At 56.8% G+C, this 22,480-nt stretch overlaps 1 protein-coding gene across 1 annotated transcript in view; it reads right to left on the minus strand.

Annotated features, from left to right (window-relative positions):
• Positions 1 to 22,480, minus strand: part of DNAH1 (dynein axonemal heavy chain 1) — a 184,833-nt gene that overhangs the window by 116,814 nt on the left and 45,539 nt on the right. Inside the window, exons 25-34 of the mRNA XM_078877706.1 lie at positions 22,448 to 22,480; positions 13,532 to 13,720; positions 11,718 to 11,858; positions 9,372 to 9,535; positions 9,087 to 9,200; positions 7,933 to 8,121; positions 4,624 to 4,729; positions 3,830 to 3,943; positions 2,839 to 2,988; positions 1,403 to 1,489 (exon numbers count right to left, since the gene is read on the minus strand). The exon at positions 22,448 to 22,480 is cut by the window's right edge and continues 73 nt beyond it. Coding sequence (XP_078733832.1) covers positions 1,403 to 1,489; positions 2,839 to 2,988; positions 3,830 to 3,943; positions 4,624 to 4,729; positions 7,933 to 8,121; positions 9,087 to 9,200; positions 9,372 to 9,535; positions 11,718 to 11,858; positions 13,532 to 13,720; positions 22,448 to 22,480 — 1,287 coding nt within the window. The remainder of the gene's footprint in view (positions 1 to 1,402; positions 1,490 to 2,838; positions 2,989 to 3,829; positions 3,944 to 4,623; positions 4,730 to 7,932; positions 8,122 to 9,086; positions 9,201 to 9,371; positions 9,536 to 11,717; positions 11,859 to 13,531; positions 13,721 to 22,447) is intronic.

The following is a 22,480-nucleotide window of genomic DNA, read 5'->3' on the forward strand; positions in this document are numbered from 1 at the left end:
GTCTCTGGGGAGGTCTGGACCAAAGCAGCCATTGCAGCTGCATGAGTCACAGTTCTAAACCTCGTCCATTTGCCCTCGACATCAGGAGGAGTGGGGGACGATGCCAACCCCAGCAATGATGAAATTCTCGCTTGCAACTTCCATCAGCTAGCTGAGACCATGCCACTATGCGTTTGAGTGGTGTCTGGGTGTACACCCACCACTGGAGTGGAAGAATGGCAGGCGCATCTTACAGATGACAAGTCGATGGTCAGAGGGCAGATCAGCTCCACGGTAGGTCCTGGTGTCAAGGACATGGGCTCACATCCGCTGGTCCGTCACTATGAAGTCCAGCAGATGTTCTTGCTTGGACCCGGCATGCATCCATGATGTTGCGTGGATGCGCTGATGCCAGAACAGCGTGTTGATAATTACAAGCCCATGGGCTGCAGAAAAATGTAGCAGCCTCCTACCGTTGTTATTGAGCTGATCTGGCCCATGCCTTACAATCACTCCAGACCAAGTGCCAGCATCATGACCAACTCGGGCATTGAAGTCACCCAACAAGATGACTCTATCCCGAGGGGCCACTTTAGCCAGCACCTGTGACAGGAGGTCATAGAAGGCATCTGACTCATCGGCTTTGCCTGCATCCCTCCACGGATGTTCGTCTTCGGTGGGGGCATAAGTAACCACGACCACCACTCCTCGCCTCCGGTTGATGGGAAGGCGAGCCCAAAGTATCCTAGGGCTTACAGCTTCCCACACCTCACCGCCACGCTCCCACGCCCCCTTCATTCTTTTGTTCAGAAGAAGAGCCACTCCCTGTTGTTTGGCAGTCTCCTGCCCCGAGTGGAGGACTGTCCACCCCTCATGGTGGCAGGAGCCAGAGCCGGTCCACTGGACCTCCTGAATACCACAGAGATCCAGGCGGTACCGGTCCAGCTCCCGACAAAGGAGTGGCAGCCTCTCCTCCGCAGTGAGCGTTTGAACATTCCAGGTGGCCACCCGCAGTGGTTTTTCGTTGTTTCTGGAGGAACCCCGAGGGTGAAAATTCTATCTCCTGGCTCTGCCAATTGGGGTTTGGCCAGGAGACGTCAAAAACAACCTCCTACCTCCTTGCAGTGCCGGATAGGCAACACTGTCGTGGACAGTGCTGTGGGGGGAGGGTCAATGCCCATTGGCCTCTCCCCTCATGGCGTCTGTGACCACCACAGTGGCTAAACGGGGGCTCTGGACGGGTGCGAGGGGCTAGTAACCCCTCCACCTTCAATGAATTACCACGAGACTACGATATAAACACACAAAGACACACACACACACATACTCCACACACGTGAACACACACAGACACACACACAGACATACTCCACACACGTGAACACACAAAGACACACACACAGACACACACCCTCACACCCACCTCGTCCATGTGTGGCTGCTCCCGTTTGAGATTGCCGGCAGTGGAGATCACCGTCTTCACGGCCCTCATGCCAAAGTCGTAGTGGTCCTAGACGCAGACGTGGCAGAGGGCAGCGGTGGTGGTTGTGGTGGTGGTGATGGTGGTGGTGGTGGTTGTGGTGGTGATGGTGGTGATGGTGATGGTGGTGATGGTGGTGGTGTTGTTGGTGGCTGTGTTGGTGATGGTGGTGGTGTTGTTGGTGGTGGTAGTGGTGATGGTGGTGTTGGTGGTGATGGTGATGTTGGTGGTGTTGGTGGTGGTGATGGTGGTGGTGTTGTTGGTGGTGGTGTTGGTGTTGTGATGGTGGTGGTGTTGTTGGTGGTGGTAGTGTTGGTGGTTGTGGTGGTGGTGGTGGTGATGGTGGTGATGGTGTTGTTGGTGATGATGGCGGTGGTGATGGTGGTTATGGTGGTGGTGGTGGTGATGATGGTGATGATGGTGTCTCCCCGCGTGTCTCCGTGTCTCCCCGTGTGTCTCCGCGTGTCTCCCCGCGTGTCTCCGTGTCTTCCCGCGTGTCTCCCCGTGTGTCTCCGTGTGTCTCTGTGTCTCCCCGTGTCTCCGCGTGTCTCCGTGTGTCTCCCCGCATCTCTCCCCGTGTGTCTCCCCGTGTCTCCCCGTGTGTCTCCCCACGTGTCTCTCTGCGTGTCTCCCCGCGTGTCTCCCCGCGTGTCTCCCCGCGTGTCTCCCCGTGTCTCCCCGTGTCTCCCCGCGTGTCTCCCCGCGTGTCTCCCCGTGTCTCTCCGTGTCCCCGTGTCTCCCCGTGTCTCCCCGCGTGTCTCCGAGTCCCCGCGTGTCTCCCCGTGTCTCTCCGAGTCCCCGCGTTTCTCCCCGAGTCTCCTCGTGTCTCTCCCCGTGTCTCCCCGTGTCTCCCCGTGTGTCTCCGAGTCTCCGTGTGTCTCTCCGAGTCTCTCCGTGTCTCCCCGTGTCTCCCCGTGGCTCCCCGTGTCTCCCCGTGTCTCCCCGTCTGTCTCCACGTGTCTCCCTGCGTGTCTCCCTGCGTGTCTCCCGGCTCGCCTGTGAGCTGAGCTGCTCCGACGCGAGCTTGAATGTGGTGGTGATCTTCTTGGCCAGCATGCCGGCGTCTCCCCGTGTCTCCCCGTCTGTCTCCCCGTGTCTCTCCCCGTGTCTCCCCGTGTCTCCGTGTCTCCCCACTCACCTGTGAGCTGAGCTGCTCCGACGCGAGCTTGAACGTGGTGGTGATCTTCTTGGCCAGCATGCCGTGTCTCCCTGTGTCTCTCCCCGTGTCTCCCCGTGTGTCTCCCCGTGTGTCTCCCCGTGTCTCTCTGAGTCTCTGTGTGTCTCCCCGTGTGTCTCCCCACGTGTCTCCCCGTGTCTCCCTGCGTGTCTCCCCGTGTCTCCGCGTGTCTCTCCAAGTCTCCGCGTGTCTCCCCACTTACCTGCGAGCTGAGCTGCTCCGACGCCAGCTTGAACGTGGTGGTGATCTTCTTGGCCAGTAGGCCGGCGTCGTCGAAGCCGAACGAGTAGAGGGAGATCCGTGCGATCATCGCATAGTCGGGCACCATCATCGCCACGGGGCGGAACAGCGCCTGGCGCACAGACAAAGGTGCCCCAGGTAGCCTTCACGAGAGCCGCGGGGGGGGGGGGGGGGCAAGTGCTCTGAGCAGTAGCGCAGACACAAAGACAAAGGTCCCCCGGGTAGCCTTTACAAGAGCCGGAGGGAGGGGCAAGTGCTCTGAAGAGTAGCGCAGACACAAAGACAAAGGTCCCCCGGGTAGCCTCAACAGGGACGTAGGAGCAAGTGCTCTTAACAGCACCAGAGATACACAGACAAAGGTCCCCTGGGTAGCCTCAACAGGGCCGTAGGGGCAAGTGTCCTTAACAGCACCAGAAACACAAAGGTCCCCTGGGTAGCCTTCAACAGGGCCGTAGGGGCAAGTGCTCTTAACAGCACCAGAGACACAAAGACAAAGGTCCCCTGGGTAGCCTTCAACAGGGCCGTAGGGGCAAGTGCTCTTAACAGCACCAGAGACACAAAGACAAAGGTTCCCTGGGTAGCCTTCAACAGGGCCGTAGGGGCAAGTGCTCTTAACAGCACCAGAAACACAAAGACAAAGGTGAACCAAGGAGCTTCAACAGGGCTGTAGGGGCAAGTGCTCTTGCACGGTCCCGATGGTTCCGACGATTCAGACCACTCTAACCACTCCGACGATTCCAACCACTACGATCCCTAAGGCGATTCCGACCACTTCGACCCCCCTTAAGGCGATTCTGATCACTCAAACCACTCCAACCACTCCAACCACTCCCACCACTCTGCGTGAGTCACTCTGTGTGAGTCACTCTGTGTGAGTCACTCTGTGTGAGTCGCTCTGTGTGAGTCGCTCTGCGTGAGTCACTCTGAGTGAGTCACTCTGCGTGAGTCTTCACCTTGAGGTTGTCGGGCAGCTCGGTGCGTCCTGCGTATCCGGGGTTCATGGTGATGAAGACGGCGCACGACGTCACCAGCGGGATCTCCACCCCCTCGAACATGAAGCGGGACACCTACGGGGGGGGAGGGGGGGGGACGCGGGGGGAGGGAGGGAAGGGGGGAGGGAGGGGGAGGGGGAGGGAGAGACGGGGTGGGAGGGAGGGTGGGAGGGAGGAGGGAGGGAGGGTGGGGTAGGGAAGAGGGAGAGAGGCAGGGAGAGGGAGGGGGAGGGAGAGAGGGAAGGATGGGGGAGAGGGGGAGACGGAGGGGAGGGAGGGAAGAGGGGAGGGGAGGGAGGGTAGGGGGGAAGGAGGGAGGGGGACACGGGGGGAGACAGAGTAGCGGGCTCTGGTATTACACAGCTACAGGCAAAGGTCCCCTAGGGTCATGCTGGGGGACATTTGTCTGTAGCTGCCGCTCTAACCCACTGCTGCAGCTACTGGCAGCACTTGCCCTGGGAGACCTTTGTCTGTAGCTGTGGCTAGTGGCTAGGAGATGTTAACTACCTCGCCTGGTCTACAGGAGGTCGTGGGTTCGATCCCGACCTCCACAATGCCTGCTGATGTATATTTGGAGTCTGCGTCTCTCTCTCTCTCCAGGCATCGTCAGGGTCGCGATCGAACCCACGACCTCCTGCACACCAGGCGAGGTAGTTAACATCTCGTCAGGGTCGGGATCGAACCCACGACCTCCTGTAGACCAGGCGAGGTAGTTAACATCTCGTCAGAGTCGGTGTCCGTGGTTGTGCTCTGACCCGCTGTTGCTGGGCCCTCTGGATGGTGGTGATCTGCTGAGCCACCACGGAGAGCACCTCCACGTCGATCCGGTTAAACTCGTCAAAGCAGGCCCAGGCGCCGGCACTGGGGCACGGAGATAACCACCACGACCACCACCACAACAACAACCATCAGTATCACCACTACCATCAGTATCACCACCAACAACCATCAGTATCACCACAACAACCAGTACCACTACCATCAGTATCACCACAACAACCATCAGTATCACCACCACCACCATCAGTATCACCACCACCATCAGTATCACCACCACCATCATCAGTATCACCACCACCACCACCAATATCACCACCACCACCAATATCACCACCACCACCATCAGTATCACCACCACCACCATCAGTATCACCACCACCACCATCAGTATCACCACCACCACCATCAGTATCACCACCACCACCAGTATCACCACCACCATCAGTATCACCACCACCACCATCAGTATCACCACCACCACCATCAGTATCACCACCACCAGTATCACCACCACCACCAATATCACCACCACCACCACCAATATCACCACCAAAATCAGTATAACCACCACCATCAGTATCACCACCATCAGTATCACCACAACAACCATCAGTATCACCACCACCACCACCACCATCAGCATCACCACCACCATCAGCATCACCACCATCAGTATCACCACCATCAGTATCACCACAACCACCATCAGTATCAACACCACCACCATCAGTATCACCACCACCACCACCAGTATCACCACCATCACCATCAGCACCACCACCATCAGTATCACCACAACCACCACCACCACCACCACCATCAGTATCACCACAACAACTATCAGTATCACCACCACCACCACCACAACAACCATCAGTATCACCACCACAACAACCATCAGTATCACCACCACCATCATCAGTATCACCACCACCACCACCAGTATCACCACCACCACAACAACCATCAGTATCACCACCACCACCATCAGTATCACCACCACCATCAGTATCACCACAACCACCATCAGTATCACCACCACCACCATCAGTATCACCACCACCATCAGTATCACCACCACCATCATCAGTATCACCACCACCACCACCAATATCACCACCACCATCAGTATCACCACCATCAGTATCACCACCACAACCATCAGTATCACCACAACCACCATCAGTATCACCACCACCACCATCAGTATCACCACCACCACCATCAGTATCACCAACACCACCATCAGTATCACCACCACCATCAGTATCACCACAACCACCATCAGTATCACCACCATCAGTATCACCACAACCACCATCAGTATCACCACCACCACCATCAGCATCACCACCATCAGCACCACCACCATCAGTATCACCACAACCACCACCACCACCACCATCAGTATCACCACAACAACTATCAGTATCACCACCACCACCACAACAACCATCAGTATCACCACCACAACAACCATCAGTATCACCACCACCATCATCAGTATCACCACCACCACCACCAGTATCACCACCACCACAACAACCATCAGTATCACCACCACCACCACCATCAGTATCACCACAACCACCATCAGTATCACCACCACCACCATCAGTATCACCACCACCATCAGTATCACCACAACCACCATCAGTATCACCACCACCACCATCAGTATCACCACCACCATCAGTATCACCACCACCATCATCAGTATCACCACCACCACCACCAATATCACCACCACCATCAGTATCACCACCATCAGTATCACCACCACAACCATCAGTATCACCACAACCACCATCAGTATCACCACCACCACCATCAGTATCACCACCACCACCATCAGTATCACCAACACCACCATCAGTATCACCACCACCATCAGTATCACCACAACCACCATCAGTATCACCACCACCACCATCAGTATCACCACCATCAGTATCACCACCACCACCATCAGTATCACCGCCACCACCATCAGTATCACCACCACCACCACCAGTATCACCACCACCACGACCACAACCACCACCAGTATCACCATCACACCACCACGCCCCCTCCTAGCCACGCCCCCTCCTAGCCACGCCCCCTCCTAGCCACGCCCCCTCCTAGCCACGCCCCCTCCTAGCCACGCCCCCTCCTAGCCACGCCCCCTCCTAGCCACGCCCCCTCCTAGCCACGCCCCCTCCTAGCCACGCCCCCTCCTAGCCACGCCCCCTCCTAGCCACGCCCCTCCTAGCCACGCCCCCTCCTAGCCACGCCCCCTCCTAGCCACGCCCCCTCCTAGCCACGCCCCCTCCTAGCCACGCCCCCTCCTAGCCACGCCCCCTCCTAGCCACGCCCCCTCCTAGCCACGCCCCTCATAGCCACGCCCCTCCTAGCCACGCCCCCTCCTAGCCACGCCCCCTCCTAGCCACGCCCCCTCATAGCCACGCCCCCTCCTAGCCACGCCCCCTCCTAGCCACGCCCCCTCCTAGCCACGCCCCCTCCTAGCCACGCCCCCTCCTAGCCACGCCCCCTCCTAGCCACGCCCCTCCTAGCCACGCCCCTCCTAGCCACGCCCCCTCCTAGCCACGCCCCCTACTAGCCACGCCCCCTCCTAGCCACGCCCCCTACTAGCCACGCCCCCTCCTAGCCACGCCCCCTACTAGCCACGCCCCCTCCTAGCCACGCCCCCCTCCTAGCCACGCCCCCTCCTAGCCACGCCCCCTCTTAGCCACGCCCTTCTTAGCCACGCCCCCTCTTAGCCACGCCCCCTCCCAGCCACGCCCCCTCCTAGCCACGCCCCTTCCTAGCCACGCCCCCTCCTAGCCACGCCCCCTCTTAGCCACGTCCCCTCTTAGCCACGCCCCCGTTTAGCCACGCCCCCTCTTAGCCACGCCCCCTCTTAGCCACGCCCCCGTTTAGCCACGCCCCCTCCTAGCCACGCCCCCTCCCAGCCACGCCCCCTCCCAGCCACGCCCCCTCCCAGCCACGCCCCCTCCTAGCCACGCCCCCTCCTAGCCACGCCCCTCCTAGCCACGCCCCCTCCTAGCCACGCCCCCTCCTAGCCACGGCCCTCCTAGCCACGCCCCTCCTAGCCACGCCCCTTCCTAGCCACGCCCCTCTTAGCCACGCCCCTCTTAGCCACGCCCCTCTTAGCCACGCCCCTCCTAGTCACGCCCCCTCCTAGCCACGCCCCCCTCCTAGCCACGCCCCTTCCTAGCCACGCCCCTCCTGGCCACGCCCCCTCCTAGCCACGCCCCTCCTAGCCCCTCCTAGCCCCTCACCTGGCCAGGCCCTTGAGCAGCTTGCCCATGGCCAGGTAGTCGAGCTGGTCGGAGCAGTTGAAGACGACCGTCTGCACGGCCAGCGCCTTGCCCAGGTCCTTGGTGGTCTCCGTCTTGCCGGTGCCCGCCGGGCCGGCCGGGGCACCGCCAAACTTGAGGTGCAGCGCCCCCGTCAGGGTCAGGTAGCACCTGGTGGTGGTGGGGGTGGTGGTGGTGGTGACGGTGGTGGTGACGGTGGTGGTGATGGTGGTGATGGTGGTGGTGGTGGTGGTGGTGACGGTGGTGGTGGTGACGGTGGTGACGGTGGTGACGGTGGTGATGGTGGTGGTGGTGGTGACGGTGGTGGTGACGGTGACGGTGATGGTGGTGGTGACGGTGGTGGTGACGGTGAAGGTGGTGACGGTGGTGGTGGTGACGGTGGTGGTGACGACGGTAGTGATGGTGGTGGTGGTGACGGTAGTGGTGATGGTGGTGGTGGTGGTGACGGTGGTGGTGGTGACGGTGATGGTGACGGTGGTGATGGTGGGGATGGCCGGGAGAGAAAGAAGTGGAGGTGAGTGTGTGTATGGGTGAGTGTATGGGTGAGTGGGTGAGTGGGTATGTGAGTTCGTGTGTGAGTGAGTGGTTGAGTGAGTGGTGGTGTGAGTAAGTGAGTGTGTGAGTGATTGGGTGTGTGAGTGAGTGAGTGAGTGCGTGAGCGGGTGGTTGAGTGAGTGGGTGAGTAAGCCGGTGAATGGGTGAGTGAGTGAGTGAGTCAGTGTGTGAGTGAGTGGGTGGGTGAGTGAGTGAGTCAGTGGGTGAGTGGGTGGATGAGTGAGTGGATGAGTGAGTGGACGGGTGAGTGAGCGGGTGAGTGAGCGGGTGAGTGAGTGAGCTGGTGAGCGAGTGGCTGAGTGGGTGAGTGAGCAGGTGAGTAGGTGGGTGAGTGAGTGGCTGAGTGGGTGAGTGTGCATGTGAGCGAGGGGCTGAGTGGGTCAGTCAGTGGGTGACTGGGTGGGTGGATGAGTGAGTGGCTGAGTACGTGAGAGTGCATGTGAGTCAGTGGGTGACTGGGTGGGTGGGTAGATGAGCGAATGGATGAGTGGCTGAGCGGGTGAGTGAGTGAGTGAGTGGCTGAGTGGGTGAGTGTGCCACCGCCCACCGTCGCTGCTCACCGATCGGTGAGCGGGGTGATGACAAGTCGCCCCGAGTTCCCCAGGTACTCGTAGCCATAGAGGAACTCAGCGTTCACGGCCCGCACAACCAGATCCTCCTGGCTCCAGTAGTACCTGGGGCACACACAGCCCAGAGACACACCCAGCCCAGAGACTCAGCCAGCCCATAGACTCACACAGCCCAGACTCACACAGCCTATAGACCCACACAGCCCACAGACCCACCCAGCCCAGAGACCCACCCAGCCCCCCTTAGCCCCTGGCTACAGGGGGCTAGGGGGCTACCTGAGTTGGCTGATCCACTCAAAGTCGTTGGTGGAGGAGACGTCCTCCCGCACCAAGGCCCCCACCACGTCCTGGGCGTGAACCTCCACCACGATGAGTGCGGAGAGCACGGCACGCTGGGAGCGAGTCAGCTCACCACGCACGAGCGCCACCAGCTCAGCCAGCTGAGGAGTGGGTGAGGGGTGAGGGTGAGACTCACCACACAGACACACAGACTCACCACACAGAGACCCACAGACTCACCACACAGAGACCCACATACTCACCACACAGAGACCCACAGACTCACCACACAAAGACACACAGACTCATCACACAGAGACCCACAGACTCACCAAACAGAGACCCATAGACTCACTACACAGAGACCCACAGACTCACCACACAGAGACCCACAGACTCACCACACAGAGACCCACATACTCACCACACAGAGACCCACAGACTCACGACACAGAGACACACAGACTCGTCACACAGAGACCCACAGACTCACCAAACAGAGACCCATAGACTCACTACACAGAGACCCGCAGACTCACCACACAGAGACCCACAGACTCACCACACAGAGACCCACAGACTCACTACACAGAGACCCACAGACTCATCACACAGAGACCCACAGACTCACCACACAGAGACCCACAGACTCACCACACAGAGACCCACAGACTCACCACACAGAGACCCACAGACTCATCACGCAGAGACCCACAGACTCACCACACAGAGACCCACAGACTCACTACACAGAGACCCACAGACTCATCACACAGAGACCCACAGTCTCATCACACAGAGACCCACAGACTCACCACACAGAGACCCACAGACTCACCACACAGAGACCCACAGACTCATCACGCAGAGACCCACAGACTCATCACACAGAGACCCACAGACTCACTACACAGAGACCCACAGACTCATCACACAGAGACCCACAGACTCACCACACAGAGACCCGCAGACTCACTACACAGAGACCCACAGACTCACCACACAGAGACCCACAGACTCATCACACAGAGACCCAGACTCACCACACAGAGACCCACAGACCCACCACGCAGAGACCCACAGACTCACCACACAGAGACCCACAGACTCACCACACAGAGACCCACAGACTCATCACACAGAGACCCACAGACTCATCACATAGAGACCCACAGACTCACTACACAGAGTTGGAGCCATTCCCTGTTCACAGGGATGTCCTCTGGCTCCAACATTATTTAACATCTATTTCAACCACGTAGTTCCTGACCCCTTCGATGGCTGCACCGGAGGAATTTCTATCTGGTACAGATAAATGGGAGGCTGATCGATGGCCGGGTGCGGTCAAGGGATGGCTCCCTATTGGTCAACCATGTTATGTATGCCACTCACTCAGAGGAGGAGTTGGAGGTTCTGCTAAACCTGGAGTGTGCTACCAAGAGGTGGGGCCTTACCATCAGCCCCACCAAAACTAAGCACCTGCCTGGGTATTTTGTACCATCGGACACAACTCCCAATCGGTGATGGGGCAGTAGTGGAGAGAGTGGAGAGTTTCCCATACCTGGGCAGTGTGCTTATGACCGGCTCCGGTTTGACAGCAGAGGTCTCACTCCGAATCAGTCGAGCGGCAATATCTTTACATCGGATTGCGTAACGCTGTGTGGAAGCTACCTGGTCTGTCGCTCCACACGAAGCTTCAGGTCTTCTCGGCCACGGTCATTCCCTCCCTTCTCTACGCTTGCGAAACGTGGACCCCCCTAATGGAGCATCTTCACCGGTTAGAAACATTTAGGCTGGCCTGCCTACGATCCATCCTGGGTTTAACCAGGCTGGATTGTGTGAGGAGCTCACATATCCTTGAAAGATCTGGACAAAGTCCCATCGGTGAGCTCCTCCGGCAGGCAAGGCTGCGTTGGCTGGGTCATGTAGCCCGCATGCCCAGCCACCGCATGCCCAAACAGCTTTTGTTCGGCACATTAGGTGGCACAGCCAGTCATCTCGGTCATCTCAGTCAGTCGACCCGTGGCACCTGCTGGGTCTGCCCCGGACCTATTGCCAGCGGGCATTCGACACTTCACGTGGCCTCAAGGTGCACATGGCCTGGCACAAGCGCCGTGGTGACGTCACCGCCACTTAGTGGCGAATGGCAGTTGTTGTTGATGGTGATGATGATGATGATAATGCTGGTTGATAGTGATGATGATGTTGATGATGATGGTGACACTGGTGATGATGTTGATGATGGTGATGATGATGGTGATGATGGTGATGATGATGATGTTGATGATGGTGTTGATGATGGTGATGATGGTGATGATGATGATGATTATATCGGAGACTCGCCTGTCCAGCCAGCAGCGGAGTGAGCCTGGAGGAGAGCTCCCCGTCCTCGATGGAGCGGGTCACCTCCTGCGTCCAGAACGTCTGGCACCCGGCGATGACGATCTGCCCGGGCCACTGAAGCACCCAGCTGCCTCGGGGGGTCTGTGGGAACACGACGCAGAGTGGGGACAAGCCCTGGCTCGCTCACCAGCTCACTCACCCACTCGCTCACCAGCTCGCCCACCCGCTCACTCACCAGCTCGCTCACCCACTCACTCACTCACTCACCAGCTCACTCACCAAATCACTCACCCACTCACTCACCAGCTCGCCCACCCGCTCACTCACCAGCTCGCTCACCCACTCACTCACCAGCTCACTCACCAACTCACTCCCTGACTAGAGAGAGAGACAAGCCCTGCCTAGAGAGGGAGTGGGTGGGTGAGTGAGTGAGTGAGTGGGTGAGTGGGTGAGTGAGTGGGTGAGTGAGTGAGTGAGTGGGTGAGTGGGTGAGTGAGTGAGTGAGTGAGTGAGTGAGATGGTGAGTGAGTGAGTGAGTGAGTGAGATGGTGAGTGAGTGGGTGAGTGAGTGGGTGAGTGAGTGAGTGGGTGAGTGAGTGAGTGGGTGAGTGGGTGAGTGAGTGAGTGAGTGGGTGAGTGAGTGAGTGAGTGAGTGAGTGAGTGAGTGAGTGAGTGAGTGAGTGGGTGAGTGAGTCAGTGAGTGAGTAGGTGAGTGAGTGAGTGAGTGAGTGGGTGAGTGGCCTAGTGAGTGAGCGAGCGAGCGAGTGTGTGAGTGAGTGAGTGAGTGAGTGAGTGGTGAGTGAGTGAGTGGTGAGTGAGTGAGTGGGTGAGTGAGTGAGCGAGTGACCTAGTGAGTGAGTGGGTGAGTGAGTGAATGGGTGAGTGAGTGAGTGAGCGAGCGAGTGACCTAGTGAGTGGGTGAGTGACCTGGTGAGTGAGAGGGTGAGTGAGTGGGTGAGTGAGTGAGTGACCTAGCGAGTGAGTGAGTGAGTGACCTAGCAAGTGAGTGAGTGAGTGGCCTAGTGAGTGAGTGAGCGAGCGAGTGTGTGAGTGAGTGAGTGGGTGAGTGAGTAAGTGAGTGAGTGAGTGGGTACAGTGTGAGTGAGTGAGTGACCTAGCGAGTGAGTGAGTGAGTGACCTAGCGAGTGAGTGAGTGAGTGAGTGGCCTAGTGAGTGAGTGAGTGAGCGAGCGAGTGTGTGAGTGAGTGAGTGAGTGGGTGAGTGGGTGAGTGAGTGAGTGGGTGATGAGTGGGTGAGTGAGTGAGTGAGTGAGTGAGTGAGCGAGTGACCTAGTGAGTGAGTGTGTGAGTGAGTGAATGGGTGAGTGAGTGAGTGAGTGACCTAGTGAGTGAGTGAGTGAGTGAGTGACCTAGTGAGTGAGTGAGTGAGTGAGCGAGCGAGTGACCTAGTGAGTGGGTGAGTGACCTGGTGAGTGAGAGGGTGAGTGAGTGGGTGAGTGAGTGAGTGACCTAGCGAGTGAGTGAGTGAGTGAGTGACCTAGCGAGTGAGTGAGTGGCCTAGTGAGTGAGTGAGCGAGCGAGTGTGTGAGTGAGTGAGTGGGTGAGTGTGTGAGTGAGTGAGTGAGTGACCTAGCGAGTGAGTGAGTGAGTGACCTAGCGAGTGAGTGAGTGAGTGGCCTAGTGAGTGAGTGAGTGAGCGAGTGTGTGAGTGAGTGAGTGGGTGAGTGGGTGAGTGAGTGAGTGGGTGGTGAGTGGGTGAGTGAGTGAGTGGGTGATGAGTGGGTGAATGGGTGAGTGAGTGAGTGAGTGAGTGAGTGGGTGAGTGAGTGAGTGAGCGAGTGGTGAGTGACTCACGGTGGGGTAGGCAGCGAGTGAGCGAGCGACGCCATCCCGCACGCTGTCCCTCATGGCGCGTTCCACCTCCAGCAGCCAGTCCTCCACGTTGCCACGCGGCGCCAGCGGGCGGACCAGCTCCACGCGCTCACCCTCACCACTCACCATGTGGGTGATGAGCAACTCGTGCTGTTGCTGCTGGAACACCAGCTGCAACACACACAGACTCATCACCACACTCATCACCACACACTCACCACACACACCACACACACCACGCACTCACCCTCGCCACTCACCATGTGGGTGATGAGCAACTCCTGCTGCTGAAACACCAGCTGCACCACACACACACCACCACCACACTCACAACTCACACTCATCATCACACACACCACACACACACGCTCACCCTCACCACTCACCATGTGGGTGATGAGCAACTCCTGCTGCTGTTGCTGAAACACCAGCTGTACTACACACACCACCACCACACTCACCACTCACACTCATCATCACTCACACACACACACACCCATCATCACACACACTCACCCTCGCCACTCACCATGTGGGTGATGAGCAACTCTGCTGAAACACCAGCTGCAACACACACATACACACCACACACACTCACCACCACACTCACCACCACACACACCACACACACACCACACACCACACACATAACACACACACACCACACTCACAGACTCATCACACTCACACACACACCACACACACTCACCACACACACACCACACTCACCACACACACTCACCACACTCACCAGCTCCACGCGCTCACCCTCACCACTCACCATGTGGGTGATGAGCAACTCCTCCTGCTGGAACACCATTTGTACCTGACACACACACACAGACTCACCACCACACTCACCACCACACTCACCACCACACTCACCACCACACTCACCACCACACTCACCACCACACTCACCACACACAAACACCACACACACCACACACACTCACCACACACACTCACCACCACACTCACCACACACACTCACCACCACACTCACCATACACACACACCACACACTCACCACACACACTCACCACACACACTCACCACACACACTCACCACCACACTCACCACCACACTCACCACACACACTCACCACCACACTCACCACACACACACACCACACACTCACCACACACACTCACCACACACACTCACCACCACACTCACCACACACACTCACCACCACACTCACCACACACACACACCACACACTCACCACACACACTAACCACACACACACCACACACACACTCATCACCACACTCACCACACACTCACACACACACTCACCACACACACTCACCACACACTCACCACACACACTCACCACACACACTCACCACCACAGTCACCACACAATCACTCACCACCACACTCACCACACACACACACCACACACACACTACACACACCACACACAGACACACACCACACACACCACACACACCACACACACACACACACTCACCACACTCACCACACACTCACCACCACACTCACCACCACACACACACATACACAACACACACCACACACACACACCACACACACACACCACACACACTCACCACACACACACCACACTCACACCACACTCACCATACACACTCACCACACTCACCAGCTCCACGCGCTCACCCTCAAAACTCACCATGTGGGTGATGAGCAACTCCTCCTGCTGGAACACCAGCTGTACCACACACACACACACAGACTCACCACCACACTCACCACCACACTCACCACCACACTCACCACCACACACACCACACACACCACACACACTCACCACCACACTCACCACCACACTCACCACCACAAACACCACACACACCACACACACTCACCACACACACTCACCACCACACTCACCACACATACTCACCACACACACACACACACCACACTCTCACCACACTCACTCACCACACACACTCACCACACACACTCACCACACACACTCACCACCACACTCACCACCACACTCACCACCACACTCACCACCACACTCACCACACACTCACCACACACACTCACCACCACAAACACCACACACACCACACACACTCACCACCACACTCACCACACATACTCACCACACACACACACACACCACACTCTCACCACACTCACTCACCACCACACTCACCACCACACTCACCACCACACTCACCACCACACACACCACACACACCACACACACTCACCACCACACTCACCACCACACTCACCACCACAAACACCACACACACCACACACACTCACCACACACACTCACCACCACACTCACCACACATACTCACCACACACACACACACACCACACTCTCACCACACTCACTCACCACACACACTCACCACACACACTCACCACACACACTCACCACCACACTCACCACCACACTCACCACACACACTCACCACACACACACACCACACACTCACCACACACACTCACCACACACACTCACCACCACACTCACCACACACACTCACCACCACACTCACCACACACACACACCACACACTCACCACACACACACCACACACACACTCATCACCACACTCACCACACACTCACACACACACACACTCACCACACACACTCACCACACACACACCACACACACCACATACCACTCACACACCACTACACTCACCACCACACACACCACACATACACTACATACACCACACACAGACACACACCACACACACCACACACACCACACACACCACACACACACACTCACCACCACACTCACCACACTTACCACACACTCACCACCACACTCACCACCACACACACACATACACAACACACACCACACACACACACCACACACCCACATCACACACACACACCACACACACACCCCACACACACCACATACACACCCCACACACACCACACACACCACACACACACCACACACCACCACACACACCACACACACACCACACACCACCACACACACCACACACACCACACACCACACACAACACACACCACACACACACCTCACACACCACACACACCACACCACACACACACCACACACACCACAAACACCACACACACCACACATCACACACACACCACACACACACCACACACACATGATGACACTCACACCACACACACACCACACACACCACACACACACCACACACACACCACACACACCACACACCACACACAACACACACACACCTCACACACCACACAAACATCACACACACCACACACACACACCACACACACACCCCACACACACCATATACACACCCCACACACACCACACACACCACACACACCACACACACCACACACACACCACACACCACCACACACACCACACACACCACACACACACCACACACCACCACACACACCACACATACCACACACCACACACAACACACACCACACACACACCTCACACACCACACACACCACACCACACACACACCACACACACACCACACACCACACACACCACACACACCACACACACACCACACACACCACACACCACACACACCACACACACACCACACACACCACACACACCACACCACACACACACCACACACACCACAAACACCACACACACCACACATCACACACACACCACACACACACCACACACACATGATGACACTCACACCACACACACACCACACACACACACCACACACACACCACACACACACCACACACACTACACACACCACACACACCACACACCACCACACACACCACACACACACCACACACCACCACAAACCACACACACCACACACACCACACACACCACACACACACCACACACACCACACACACACCACACACACCACACACACACACTCACCACCACACTCACCACACTTACCATACACTCACCACCACACTCACCACCACACACATACATACACAACACACACCACACACACACACCACACACCCACATCACACACACCACACACACACACCACACACACACCCCACACACACCACATACACACCCCACACACACCACACACACCACACACACACCACACACCACCACACACACCACACACACACCACACACCACCACACACACCACACACAACACACACCACATACACACCTCACACACCACACACACCACACCACACACACACCACACACACCACAAACACCACACACACCACACATCACACACACACCACACACACACCACACACACATGATGACACTCACACCACACACACACCACACACACACACCACACACACACCACACACACACCACACACACCACACACCACACACAACACACACACACCTCACACACCACACACACACACCACACACACATCACACACACCACACACACACACCACACACACACCCCACACACACCATATACACACCCCACACACACCACACACACCACACACACCACACACACACCACACACCACCACACACACCACACACACAACACACACACCACACACCACCACACACACCACACATACCACACACCACACACAACACACACCAAACACACACCTCACACACCACACACACCACACCACACACACACCACACACACACCACACACCACACACACCACACACACCACACACACACCACACACACCACACACACCACACACACCACAAACACCACACACACCACACATCACACACACACCACACACACACCACACACACATGATGACACTCACACCACACACACACCACACACACACACCACACACACACCACACACACACCACACACACTACACACACCACACACACCACACACACACCACACACCACCACACACACCACACACACACCACACACCACCACAAACCACACACACCACACACACCACACACACCACACACACACCACCACACACACCACACACACCACACACCACACACACCACACACCACACACACCACACACACCACACACACACCACACACACACCACACACATCACACCACACACACACCACACACACCACACACACACCACACACACACCACACACACACCACACACCACACCACACACACACCACACACACCACAAACACCACACACACCACACATCACACACACACCACACACACATGATGACACTCACACCACACACACACCACACACACACACCACACACACACCACACACACCACACACACCACACACCACACACACACCACACACACACCACACACCACACACACCACACACACCACACACACACCACACACACCACACCACACACACACCACACACACCACACACCACACACACACCACACACACACCACATACACCACACACCACACACCACACCACACATCACACATCACACACACACCACACACACACCACTCACACACCACACACACACCACACACACACCACACACACACCACACACCACACCACACATCACACACACACCACACACACACCTCACACTCACCCCACACACACACCACACCACACACACCACACACACACCACACACCACCACACACCACACACACACCACACACACCACACACACCACACACACTACACACCACACACACCACACACACCACACACCACACACACACCACACACCACACACACCACACACACCACACACACACCACACACACCACACACACCACACCACACACACACCACACACACCACAAACACCACACACACCACACATCACACACACACCACACACACACCACACACACATGATGACACTCACACCACATACACACCACACACACACACCACACACACACCACACACACACCACACACACTACACACACCACACACACCACACACACACCACACACCACCACACACACTACACACACACCACACACCACCACAAACCACACACACCACACACACCACACACACCACACACCACACACACACCACCACACACACCACACACCACACACACCACACACACCACACACCACACACACACACCACACACACCACGCACACCACACACACACCACACACACACCACACACATCACACCACACACACCACACACACCACACACACACCACACACCACACACACACCACACACATACCACACACACCACACACCACACCACACACACACCACACACACCACAAACACCACACACACCACACATCACACACACACCACACACACACCACACACACATGATGACACTCACACCACACACACCACACACACACACCACACACACACCACACACACCACACACACACCACACACCACCACACACAACACACACATACCACACACCACCACAAACCACACACACCACACACACCACACACCACACACACCACACACACACCACCACACACACCACACACACCACACACCACACACACCACACACACCACACACACACCACACACACACCACACACACCACACACCACACACACCACACACACCACACACACACCACACACACCACACCACACACACACCACACACACCACACACACACCACACACCACACACACACACACACCACATACACCACACACCACACACCACACCACACATCACACATCACACACACACCACTCACACACCACACACACACCACACACCACACCACACATCACACATCACACACACACCACACACACCACACACACACCTCACACTCACCCCACACACACACCACACCACACACACCACACACACCACACACACTACACACCACACACACCACACACACACCACACACACCACACACACCACACACACACCACACACACATGATGACACTCACACCACACACACCACACACCACACACACCACACACACACCACACACACCACACCACACACACACCACACACACCACACACCACACACACCACACACACACCACACACACCACACCACACACACACCACACACACCACACACACACCACACACACACCACACACACACCACATACACCACACACCACACACCACACCACACATCACACATCACACACACACCACACACACACCACTCACACACCACACACACACCACACACACACCACACACACACCACACACCACACCACACATCACACATCACACACACACCACACACACACCTCACACTCACCCCACACACACACCACACCACACACACCACACACACACCACACACCACCACACACACCACACACACACCACACACACTACACACCACACACACCACACACACCACACACCACACACACACCACACACCACACACACCACACACACCACACACACACCACACACACCACACACACCACACCACACACCACACACACCACAAACACCACACACACCACACATCACACACACACCACACACACACCACACACACATGATGACACTCACACCACACACACACCACACACACACACCACACACACACCACACACACACCACACACACTACACACACCACACACACCACACACCACCACACACACTACACACACACCACACACCACCACAAACCACACACACCACACACACCACACACCACACACACACCACCACACACACCACACACACCACACACCACACACACCACACACCACACACACACCACGCACACCACGCACACCACGCACACCACACACACACCACACACACACCACACACATCACACCACACACCACCACACACAACACACACATACCACACACCACCACAAACCACACACACCACACACACCACACACACCACACACCACACACACACCACCACACACACCACACACACCACACACACCACACACACACCACACACACACCACACACACCACACACCACACACACCACACACACCACACACACACCACACACACCACACCACACACACACCACACACACCACACACACACCACACACCACACACACACCACACACACACCACATACACCACACACCACACACCACACACCACACCACACCACACATCACACATCACACACACACCACTCACACACCACACACACACCACACACACACCACATACACCACACACCACACACCACACCACACATCACACATCACACACACACCACTCACACACCACACACACACCACACACCACACCACACATCACACATCACACACACACCACACACACCACACACACACCTCACACTCACCCCACACACACACCACACCACACACACCACACACACCACACACACTACACACCACACACACCACACACACACACCACACACACCACACACACCACACACACACCACACACACACCACACACACCACACACCACACACGCCACACATACCACACACACACCACACACACCACACACACCACAACACACACACCACACACACCACACACACACCACACACACCACACACACCACACACCACACACACCACACACACACCACGCACACACCACACCACACATCACACACACACCACTCACACACCACACACACACCACACACACACCACACACACACACCACACACACCACTCACACCACACACACCACACACACACCACACACACCACACACCACACACACACCACGCACACACCACACACACATACCACTCACACACCACACACACACCACACACACACACACCACACACACACACCACACACCACACACACCACTCACACCACACACCACACACACCACTCACATCACACACACCACACACACACCTCACACCACACACACACACACACCACACACACACACACCACACACACACACACACCACACACACACCACACACACACACCACACACACCACACACACCACTCACACCACACACATGATGACACTCACACTGGCGATGTTCTCGAAGCACTTGCGCAGGTG

This window comes from Lampetra fluviatilis, chromosome 48 (assembly GCF_964198595.1).
Source record: "Lampetra fluviatilis chromosome 48, kcLamFluv1.1, whole genome shotgun sequence".
Lineage (NCBI taxonomy): Eukaryota > Metazoa > Chordata > Hyperoartia > Petromyzontiformes > Petromyzontidae > Lampetra > Lampetra fluviatilis.